Source organism: Vipera berus (assembly GCF_964194415.1).
Source record: "Vipera berus genome assembly, chromosome: 6".
Classification (NCBI taxonomy): Eukaryota; Metazoa; Chordata; class Lepidosauria; order Squamata; family Viperidae; genus Vipera; species Vipera berus.
Genome location: NC_138208.1, coordinates 1,072,080 through 1,084,136, shown reverse-complemented (window position 1 = coordinate 1,084,136; position 12,057 = coordinate 1,072,080). Strand labels below are relative to the sequence as shown.

The 12,057-nt window shown below is 43.5% G+C and overlaps 1 protein-coding gene across 1 annotated transcript; it reads left to right on the top strand.

Annotated features, from left to right (window-relative positions):
- Nucleotides 1-10,809: 10,809 nt before the first annotated feature.
- GPR19 (G protein-coupled receptor 19) lies at nucleotides 10,810-12,057 on the top strand (the record flags this gene model as incomplete). The annotated part of the gene is made up of 1 exon (XM_081331974.1): nucleotides 10,810-12,057. One exon carries the CDS (start codon nucleotides 10,810-10,812, stop codon nucleotides 12,055-12,057), a length of 1,248 nt encoding a protein of 415 aa, XP_081188100.1.

Sequence of the window (12,057 nt, the reverse complement as noted above, 5' to 3'; positions counted from 1 at the left end):
TGTAGGTCCTTCACTCAGATGACTAAAGTAGCTTCCATCCCATATCCCAGCTACAGTTCCAGGTGACCTACAGTGACCATACCATCCAGAGAGGTTGCAAAGCCATCCCTTTTTAAACTGTGAAGCTCAGCCGACGGGTTTCTCCGTGTAAGCTATTCCACAGGTTTAATTTTAGATTTAAATATCACAGGCCCTTGCTTTGAATATTTGTGCAATGCTTTCCACTTGCTTTCTGAGGGAGGTTATGAATTAAACACTCTTCCGTAGGTCAGCTCACTGGAAGATTTAGAGGATAGGCTTGGCAGTTGTAAACATTTGTAACCCCAGATGACCTACTCATTCCTGATTCCACCCAGGTTCTTGGCAGGTGTTCAGATCTCCTGGCAAAGGCTTCAGACATCCGCAGTGATGGACGCCAACAGATTGTTTTGTCTGTAGATGTGGCAGAGATGAGGAAGTTCAGAATTGGCTGCCCTGTTAATATGTTCCTCACAAAATATGAAATTCCACACCTTCTCTGCCAGGAATTTACCAGAATTAGATTTCTGCAAAATAACACTGCTTCCCAGGATGTTGTTTGTCTTCCTAACCTTTTGTCTGTAGCTTGACACGAATTTTAAATGTTGGCCACAGCAGGAACGGTTAGACTTCTCTTGGAATTGTAGCTACAAGAGACAAAGGCAATTAGAGGACAGAAGGGAAGGGAAGGGAAGGGAAGGGAAGGGAAGGGAAGGGAAGGAAAGGAAAGGGAAGGGAAGGGAAGGAAAGGAAAGGAAAGGAAAGGAAAGGAAAGGAAAGGAAAGGAAAGGAAAGGAAAGGAAAGGAAAGGAAAGGAAAGGAAAGGAAGGGAAGGGAAGGGAAGGGAAGGGAAGGGAAGGGAAGGGAAGGGAAGGGAAGGGAAAAAAAAGGAACAGATTTGCAGTGCTTGAATCAGATGGCTAAAAGATCAACCTCTCCTCCTATCTACACAATGTTGATAAGCCAGCTAGATAAAACATTGCAATGTCCCCGTTCAGCAACACTGGAGTTCAAACAGATGATACAACTACGGATATGTCAAACTGGACTGGGCAACCAATGATGGTTTGATTGCAGGGCCCCCTCTGACGTGAGGACAGACTTGCCTTTTATACAAACAGTGAGGCATTTGCCCCCTAATCCAGAGCTCCAGAAAAATCAGAAGGTATGTCCACAGTATACAAAGTTTTCAAATGGAAAAAAGCCAAGCTTCTGCCCTAGCTCTAGATTTAGTTAATCTGTTCATAATTATCCCTGTATGCTTCCAATTTTGGAGTACAGATTTTAAAATAAATCCCCTTTTTAAATGTTAATCAGGAGTGACATCTCATTTCAAGGAGGAAGTTGCAGAGAAGGAGCAAGGGAGAGGAGAGGAATGTTCTCCTAGGAAGGGAAGCAGTATTTAAACTTTCTAAATCAGAAAATAAGTAGAAGAAAATAACAAATAAACGAGAAGGGAAGTGTTATAAGAAAATAACAAACCACTTAAGGAAGAAGGGTTCCTCTGCATGCAGTGCAAAATAATAATTAATTTCTAAGGAGGCGTAAAAGTTTATAAAAAACCACAAATTAGTAGAGGCGCAAAAAGGAGAAGGTTAAAAAGCAAATAGTCTTTTTTAATTTCTTTTTTTAAAAATCTTTTTCTTCTTCTTTGTTTTTCTATTTTTTTTCCTTTCACATGTACAAACAACAATCACCCACAAAAAGTGGGGACCGTAGTATTAAATTTTCAACTTAAGACAAAAACGTTTACTGTACATCAAATATTTTGATGTAATTTAAAGCTGTTTATCAATGCTACATTTAGTTTTGGATGTAAAATAGAAAGAACCTTAGCCTTGTTAATATTGTTATTTCCAGATCACAGTCAAGGCTGACATACAGGTAGTTCTCAACTTGCGACAGAAATGGAGCCCAGAATTTAAGTCTTAGGTCGAGACAAACATGTGACCAACCTGATTTTATAACCATTTTTGTAGTGGGCATTAAGTAAATCAATGATGGTTTTCTTGCTGGGACGTTTCCTGCAAAAAAAAAAAACAACCCACCACATTTTAAATTTCATCACATGACCACAGAACGTTGCAACTGGTTGTAAAGGTGAGCCAGTTGCCAAGTGCTCCCAATGCAGTCACATGCATGGCCAAGGGTGCTGCCATCGTAACTCCAGATCCAGGTCGTAAGTACCATTTGGGGATCCATGGTAACTTTGAATGGTTAATAAGTGAGCAGTAATTAAGCAAGGACTAATATTTAGCCTCTTTTTCTCTTTCTTTAAAAGGTTCTAAATATCAGCGTGTTAATAATTGCTAGAGAACACAGTTTATAAACATAACTTTATCTAAATAGTATGTTATTTCTCATGTCTTATAATATCATAAAACAACTGTAAAAAATAAAATAAATATTACATAACTTAGAGCAGGGTTTCTCAACCTCAGTCCCTGTGGATTTCAGTCCCCAGGATTCTCTAGCCAGCATGCTACCTGGGAAATTCTGGAAGTTGAGGTCCACACACCTCAAAGTTGCTGACGTTGAAAAACATTGACATAGGGGATTATATAATGATGGATTTTAGGGGAAAGGATATGGTATTTTCTCCAATTCTCATCATACTAGGAAAGGAAAGGTAAAGATAAAAGAGAAATTTCCTGAGAGTTAGAACAATTAACCAGTGGAACCAGCTGCCTCCAGAAGCTGTGAATGCTCCAACACTGGAAGTTTTTAAGAAGAGACTGGCCAGCCACTAGTCTGAAATGGTACAGGGTTTCCTGCCTGAGCAGGGAGTTGGACTAGATGACCTCCAAGGTCCCTTTCAACTCTGTTGTTCTGTTATATAACTAAAAAGAATTAGTGCTTCTCCATGGAAGAGACTGTGGAAATTCCTGCCTAAGCACAATGATGGCCCCAAGCCTGAATAGCTTTTCAGAGCATCGGGCATACTTGTCTCTAGCGTACGAAGATGACACCACTTCCTTGCTATCCTGGTGTGACATCAACTGAACAGCGTCTTCTGCCTTTGTCCCTGACCAGCCCAACGCATCGATCATTTTTCATGGTGTTGGGCAAGATTAATGATTGACAGGCTTCTGACCAGGCACAGCAATAAATCTCACCTTTTCTGATACTCATCACCCACGGGCAGAAACAGCAGCAGGAAAGGATAGATAACACACAGCCAAAGCAGTTGCTTTACTGCCGGCAAGGTAAAAACTCTGGATGGCAGTCTTCTGCAGAACGCAGCAATCAAATCAAATCATATCGGTACTCCTTCGACTTACAAGAGTTCACTTAGTGACGTCTGAAGTTACAACGGCACTGAAAAAAATGACTTAGGACCCTTTTCCATACTTAGGACCACTGCAGCATCCCCCAATGGTCACATAATTTACATTTGGATGCTCGACAACTGACTCACATTTATGACGGTCAGACTGTCCGGGCGGGGTCAGGTGATCCCCTTTTGCGACCTTCCAACAAGCAAAGTCAATGGGGAAGCCGTCCTAAGTACAAGCCAGCTGCCAAGCTCCCAAATTTTGATCATGTGACCACGAGGATACTGCAACGGTCGTAAGTGTGAAACACTTTTTCACTGCCGTTGTAACTTTGAACAGTCACTAAATTAATGGCTATAAGTCAAGGATAGCTTCCAGCTCAATCCAATGAATTTGAGCTTTTCTCATGCAGGAAAACTTTTGTTAAAGTGGCAAAGTTTTGCACGTCAGGTATCAATACCTGAAAAAAAAACGCTTTTGATTTTGGCTTCTATGTTCCTAAGAGTCTCTTTTAGGCCAAATTTTCCTTGTTGATTTTTGAGTGTCCTTTTATCATTGAGTTTTTGTTTGATCACAATTAATTTATTTGAATGTTTTGTATATATACTACATATAAGAAGCTCCTTTTATAACTTTGTGTTTGTGATTCAGGTTGTTTTACGGTTAAATAACAAAATCAAGGAACAAAATATCCCGTAAGAAGAAAGAAAGAAAGAAAGAAAGAAAGAAAGAAAGAAAGAAAGAAAGAAAGAAAGAAAGAAGGAAGGAAGGAAGGAAGGAAGGAAGGAAGGAAGGAAGGAAGGAAGGAAGGAAGGAAGGAAGGAAGGAAGGAAAGAAGGAAGGAAGGAAGGAAGGAAGGAAGGAAGGAAGGAAGAAAGAAAGAAAGAGAAAGAAGGAAGGAAGGAAGGAAGGAAGGAAGAAAGAAAGAAAGAAAGAAAGAAAGAAAGAAAGAAAGAAAGAAAGAAAGAAAGAAAGAAAGGATTTCCTGTAAGCCAACAAACTAGCTGAGCTCCAGTCTTCCTTTGGATTTAAGCAACAGTCCTGCAGCTTCACCTGCTGGATCCACATGTACATTGCTAACTTTTCCATCAGGTTTTTTTTTGCCACATTTGTACTTTTGTTTCTTCTTCTGATTCTTTCTCTTTCTCTTCCCCCTCCTCTTCTCCTTCTCCTTTTTCTTTTTCTGTTTCTTCTCCTCCTCCTTCTTTTTCCCCTTCCCCTCCTCCTCCTCCTCCTCCTCCTCCTCCTCCTCCTCCTCCTCTCCTTGGCATTTATTGGCAAGTTCCTGATTATCAGAGGCCAAATGAGAAGGATGGGACATCATGAGAATGGATGTCCACCACACGCCTCTTTTGTGTATGGAGTCTGGGGGGGGTGATTTTCGAAAAGGCACCGATGGACTTTTTTGGGGGGGGAGGGGGTGTTTCTTCGAAAACATTCTGCTTCTCAGATTTGCCTGATAAACCAGGACCCCTGAAAATCTTGACCAATTATACCCTGTTAAGAAATTCAGTCCTCAAGGCACAATCTGAGATGCCCCCCCCCGGCAAAAAAAAGAGATGATGGGAAACTATAGGGCAAAGCAGGGCAAGTGAAATAATGATGATGATGATGATAATAATAATAATAATAATAATAATAATAATAATAATAATAATAATAATAATAATAATAATAATAATAGTAGTAGTAGTAGTAGTAGTAGTAGTAGTAATAGTAATAATAGTAATTTTTATTTGTAATCATACAAGTAATGTATACCCCATTCCATTTTTTTCATCAGAAGGGGTCATCCTTTCTCAAATCTATAATCAGGTTTGGAGGACAACCCCTTCTGATGAAAGAAATGGAATGGGGTATATATTATTTGTTCATCCAAAGGGCGGGACCCTTGCCATCCTGTTTATATTTAACGCTTTATCCCGAGTAGCAGCGTTCTGACATGGAGCGTGCCTCGGAGGAAGCAGGCTTGAACCTGGGCGGAGAGGCTCCTTCTATTCCCAAACCCCTCGTGCTGGCTAAAGGGAGGTGGAAACCGTTCCCTGCTGCGCTCCTCAAATCTGGCCTGCTGACCTGATTCAGGCAAAAGGGAGGTTTCGCAAGACCAGGGAATGGGGATACACCCCCAAATGTCACTCAGAGACATGCTCTTGGTGACTGGGAAGCCATAGAAGAAAGCCATAAAAGTTCTAGAAAGGCCTCCATCCCCTAAAGATGAGGCTGGTGGGAATGAAGCCTTTGCCCTTTCAAAGCAGGCAGGAAGAGGCTGAACCAAGCACAGACTGACGTTCTAGGAGGCAAGGTATTGGCAAATAAATAAGAGTTTAATCTAGAAGCTTGGCTGTTTTTGCCACCTCCTCGCCGTTCCTGCTTCCCCCCTCCCCCGTTTCTTTCCTCTTCCACTCTAACCATGATGATTATGGGGGGGAGGGCAGGGCGAATGTGGCTAAAGAAAGCCATCCCCTTCAACAATCCCCCGGCTCCATGGCAACCAGGACGTCAGCATGAGACGACAGCTGGATGCCATCTGAATCTCTCCTGCCTTGTGATGGGAAGAGTTTGAGGCGAAGAAGAGGGATGGAGCCAGGCCGCGTGGGAGATGAGAGGCAGAACCACGGCTGGGAGGGAGCGATTCCCCTCGGGGAGATGGCAAAGGTAAGAGTGGGGGGGGGGCCCTGAGGTGAACAGAGTTCAGTTGGAGGGGGGGTGCGCCATTCTTGGTGCACGAGGGCAAGGTGAGAAGCAGGGGGTGGGAGCTCCTTAAAAAGGGATCCAATCTGGAACTAAGGAGGAATTTCCTGACAATAAAAAACAATTAATCAATGGAAAAGCTTGTGGGTGATCCATCACTGGAGACCTTTGAGAAACGATTGGACAGCCAGAGGTCTGGGAGGCAATAAGGTCTCCTGCCTTGGGTGGACTAGAACAGCGTTTCCCAACCTTAGGAACTTGAAGATGCGTGGACTTCAACTCCCAGAATTCCCCAGCCAGCATAGCTGGCTGGGGAATTCTGGGAGTTGAAGTCCACGCATCTTCAAGTTCCTAAGGTTGGAAAACGCTGGACTAGAAGACCTCAGATGTCCCGCCCAGTCCTGTAAGTCTACAATTCCATGAACCTCAGGAGAAGCCACAGTTTGAGTCCCTTAGGAATGGCCGTCCTTGGGCGATCCTGCCGCTGTCCATGGTGCTGCACGTCCCTCCTTCACCCACAGCATGAACGGCTTTCAACGAGGCTGGGGGCGCTGGTCAATTTCCCCCCACGGGTATTACAGGCAAGTTCCCCTTAAGAGCTGGGAAGACATGCAGATAAATTTGAGGGCTGGCTGTTTAGTGCAATGGGCTTTTTCTTGAATAGCATTTTTTTTTAAGAAAAGAGATGGGGGAGGGGAGTTTTAATTTAGCTCCTGGAGAAGGATCCACGTGACCCATTTCCCAAGGGATCCGCTTTAGGGCTTTGGAAGGGGTGTCAGCACCCGAGTTCTAAGCAAAATCTCTATTTCTTTTTCCAGGGCACGAAGGAAGTGCAACATGTCTGATTTTCATTTAACCCCCAGTGGGCCGACATCCGGATGCAGAGCAGCGGTGAATATTGGAACTGGTCTCCAAAATGAAATTGGCCCTTGCAACCAAAATTCTCCATGGGGAACTTTGCTGAATTTGGGATTATGCTTGGAAACAGGTAGGGTTCGTTCTGGGAAGTAGGTGATTGGATCAGGCGAAAACATTCGACATTTAATTTTAATATTCCTTCTCTTTGGACCTTGCTAGTGTGGCTACAGGATCAACGGCAGACATTGAAATAAAAATGAAATCAGTCCAGCCACCCCACATCCTTTTAGCTACAAGTTATTCTTCTCATTCGAACAGCCAGTGGCCCAGCTTCTTCCTGCACTGTGTAGAGGGTGAGGGTCTATTTAGGTTTGTGGGTATGTAGTTTGCAACTACAGGATCAAAACTGGCACATCAAACATCTCTTCTGGCGAGTCTGGAAAGGAGATTTGTGCAAAAGGGTGGGCGCTAGTCAAGAAACACAATACTGATGTCAATGGACCAATAGTCTGGATTCATGCCGACATTCAGTACTGTGACTGCCCTGAACGTGACGGCATGGAGATCTCAGACAAGCATTCAATAGACAGTTATTCCTAAATGTAAAAGGAGAAACAGAAATAAATGAGGAATACCTTTCACGCAGTATGCATGTTGAATTGGGGGGAAAATGGAAAGAAAGCCACAGACCTTGAAAGACAGTGGATGATAGAATAGAATAACAGAGTTGGAAGGGACCTTGGAGGTCATCTAGTCCAACCCCCTGATGAGGCAGGAAACCCTATACCATTTCAAACAAATGGCTGTCCAGTCTCCTCTTAAAAACTTCCAGTGTTGGAGCATTCACCGCTTCTGGAGGCAGGTTGTTCCACTGGTTAGTTGTTCTAACTGTCTGGAAACTTCTCCTTAGTTCTAGGTTGCTTCTCTCCTTGATCCATCCATCAACTTCTTGTCCTGCCTTCAGGCGCTTTGGAAAAAAGGTTGACCCCCCCCCCTCTTATTTGTGGCAGCCCCTCAAATATTAGAATATTTGTGCACCTAAGTATTTTAGACGTGGGAATATTTTGATCCAATTTAATTCCTTTTCCATTTAAATTTCATAGAATCAAATATATTTATTTATTTGATATGCTGCCCATCTTACAATCCAAAATGAATAGTATGAATAGTATAACTTCTTTATTAGTCTGATTTGATTTGATATGACTGATTAGATTCAAAGAGGCGCATACACATGCTGAGACTTTGTTTTAGGATTGGTATTTAGTACATCTTTGATTAAAAAAAATTGATTCTCAGTGTGTTTGGAAATAAAAAAAACAATTAAACCAATGCCTTTATAGAGACCCGATGCCTGGAAAATACCCAGTGAAAAATTCTTGATACTATACATATTTAATATATGGGATATGCAGCCATTAACTGAATTAGTTGATTTTTAAGAGGAGCTCAGTGGGAAATTAAGGAAGGAAAAGATGGTCAGGGGTTAATGCAGGAGGGAGAAGATATAGTTTGCCAATATCCCAGTCATGACTTCCTTGGTGGCCCCTGACTGGTCTTGTGTGCAGGAATGGGACTTGGGTCTGATCCAGAATGGAGCTGCGCCTGCCTTGACTGTAGTTCAGAGAAGCAAAACGAAGCCTCCACATGCAGAGGATAATTCACAGAAGAAAAGGCATTAACTTGGTATCTGTGGCATCCTATGATGCTCTCTGATGATGTTACCTAGTTGGGTAATGAAACGTTTGCAAGAAAACAACCAAGCTCAGAGAGCACCAAGGACCCCACAGTCCTCCTCCTCCTCCTCCTCCTCCTCCGCAAGCCCCCCTCCCTTTTAGCACTGATGATGTTACCTAATTTGGGTAATGAAACATTTGCAAGAAAACCTCCAAGCTCAGAGAGCCTCAAGGACCCCACAGTTCAACCCTGAGTTATAGATATTCACTTTTATCAGTAAATTGGTATCTTTCTGAAAACTCCCTAGGAATAAATGTTCAAACATGAAGGGCTTTTTTTACCCAATTCTTCTTATCTTCCCCCCAAAAGATATCTCTGCTTTGGTTCTGAATCTTGAATGCCTTGAAATACAGAAAGTGCGAAACAATACATAATACGTTGTACAAAATGTCTCGTTCCACTCTGTTGTCTGTCCGTTTGTGTCAGGACTGAATCATTCATTGTTAGGTGCTTATTATATGACACATGCTGGGACTTAGTTCGAATGTCTCCTCACAAAAGGCAGTTGTGAAGCCCTTTCTCGGAAATTAACAAAAGAAACCAATTCTCCGTGCCAAAGTAATGCTTTTCAAAGAAGCCAATTAACTTTTTCTTTTAACAATTCACATCCTATTCATTGAAAATAAAGCCAAGTGCTAGGAACCAGGATTCATATGCCTAATCAATGTATTGAAGACATACTGCTAAGCTTGTAAGCCGCCCTGAGTCTTCGGAGAAGGGCGGGATATAAATGGAATTAAAAAATAAATAAATAAATACCTAATTACCAAAGAGACATTCAGTTAAATCCAATCACAAATATAATAAGGCTGATAAGAATGATATTGTTCTAAAGGAAGGAGATTTATCTCCATCACTAAAAAGGAGATAAATGTTGCTAACCCTAATTACAGAGTTTTGAGGAATCACTATATGTAAAGCAGGGGGCTTCAAACCCGGCCCTTTTATGACTCGTGGACTACAACTCCCAGAATTCCTCAGCCAGGCTGGCTGAGGAATTCTGGGAGTTGAAGTCCACGAGTCATAAAAGGTTTGAAGACCCCTGATGTAAAGTGTATTCAATTCTGATTACAATAGAAATTAGCAGCCCCTGTTGCTATGCATGTATTCTCCTACTGGATTCAGTCCTAATCAGGAGAAACTCTACTGATGCCCCTCTTGAGAAAGGTGAAGATGAAGCTCAGAGACCGTGCCTGTTGGTATCTCACTTGGTCCTTTGGAAAAGCTTTCCGAGAAACATTTGGTAGGCTCCATCTTGACTTTTTTCCGGAGGCAAATATACGAAGAACGGTTGCAGGAATTGGGTAGGTCTAGTTTAATGAAAAGGAGGACCAGGGGTGACATGACAGCAGTGTTCCAATATCTCAGGGGCTGCCCTAAAGAAGAAGGAGTCAAGCTATTCCCCAAAGCGCCAGAAGGCAGGACAAGAAGCAACGGATGGAAACTAAGCAAGGAGAGAAGCAACCTGGAACTAAGGAGGAATTTCCTGACAGTTAGAACAGTCAACACTTAAGCACTGGCCAGGTCTGTGACTTAAAGAGCTCCTGTATGAGCCATTAGTTGAAGACCATCAGTTCTGGGCTCAGCTCCTTTCTTGGAAGATTCCTTGAGTAGGATCTTGTGCGGGTGAGGCATTTTTTCAGATCTGTAATCTTACTCATCTTTTATAGGAGAGTCATTGCATCCTAACCTGTTTACGTATATCCCGCAATCACTATGAATGCATGCTAGACTCAGTTAATCCAGCATGTAACGTGTAGCGTGTAACTTCTGAAGGTAATCCGTTTCACTGGTTTACTGTTCTCACTGTTAAGGAGAAATCTCCTGACAAGAGAGGACAATTAACCAGTGGAACGGCTTGCCACCAGAAGTTCTGTGTGCTCCATCACTGGAGGTTGTTAAGAAGGGGTCAGAAAGCCATTTCTCTGGAAAGGTAGAGGGTCTCCTGCTTGAGCAGTGGGTTGGACTACAACAGGACTCCTCAACCTTGGCAACTTTAAGACTTGTGGACTTCAACTCCCAGAATTCCTGGCTGAGGAATTCTGGGAGTTGAAGTCCACAAGTCTTACAAGTTGCCAAGGTTGAGGAACCCTGGACTAGAAGACCCCCAAGTCTCCTCCCAACTCTTACTCTGTCATGAAGACAAAGTGATGATTGCTACTATTCCTTTACTCCCAAAACAACTGATGGCTCGCTCTCTCCACACAGTCCTCTCAGGGAAAGACTGACTATGCTGCTGTCCCAAGACATGGATCACCCCACTACTCCTCTCCTCACCCCGACCTCAGGTCTCCTGCAACAAAACCACCCTCAGGCAGAAACCTCAAGTCCTTTGGGAAGCCACAAGGCCACCACCTTGTCCAGCGAACCGGGGCTGGAGAAAAACAGTACAGCTTCACAGTACGAGTTGATGCCTGGAGAACTTATCCTAGTTGGCTTGCTTTGGGGGCTCCTATGGTTCTTCTCCGTCTTTGGAAACTCCCTGGTTTGCCTGGTCATCTACAGGAGCAGAAGGACTCAGTCAACCACCAATTACTTCGTGGTCGCCATGGCCTGTGCAGACTTGCTGATCAGTATTGGGTGCATGCCGCTTGTGCTGTTCCAGTTGGCCTCCGACGGGTGGACATACGGGAACACGATGTGCAAGACCATGAGGTATTTCCAGTATCTCACCCCCGGGGTCCAAATTTACGTCTTGCTTTCCATCTGCATCGACAGATTCTACACCATTGTCTACCCGCTGAGTTTCAAGGTGACGAGGGAAAAAGCCAAAAAAATGATTGCGGCCTCTTGGATCGCCAGTGCGGCCTTGATGTCTCCAGTTTTCATTTTGGGGGGCTTGGACAGGGACCGTCACTGCCAGTTTTTCCCTCCCTATTCTTGGGACGGGGCTGTTTATAGCGTCATTCACACCATAGTAGCTTTCCTCATTCCATCGGTTCTCATCGTTTTCTTCTACCAAAAAATCATCAAGCACATTTGGAAGATCGGGAGCGAGGGCAGAACGGTCCGGAGGACGATGAACGTGGTCCCGAGGACAAAGGTGAAAACCATCAAAATGTTCCTGATGTTAAATGCTCTCTTTCTCCTCACGTGGCTCCCGTTTTATGTGGTTCAACTCTGGCACCCGTCCGAGACCGATCGTAGGAAAAGCGCCTTGGTTTTCTTGACGGTGACCTGGATGTCATTTAGTTCCTCGGCCTTGAAACCCATGTTGTACTCGGCATATAATGCCAACTTCAGGAGGGGGATAAGAGAGACTTTCTGTATGTCCGCCATGAAATGCTACCGGAGTAATGCCTACACCATCACAACCAGCTCCAAGATGGCCAAGAAAAATTACGTGGGGATCTCAGAATTCCCCACCGCACCAAAAACGGTTTGCAAAGACAGCATATACGATTCTTTCAACAGAGACGCAAAAGAGAAAAAACTTGCCTGGCCTATTAATTCAAACCCACCAAACACCTTTGTATAA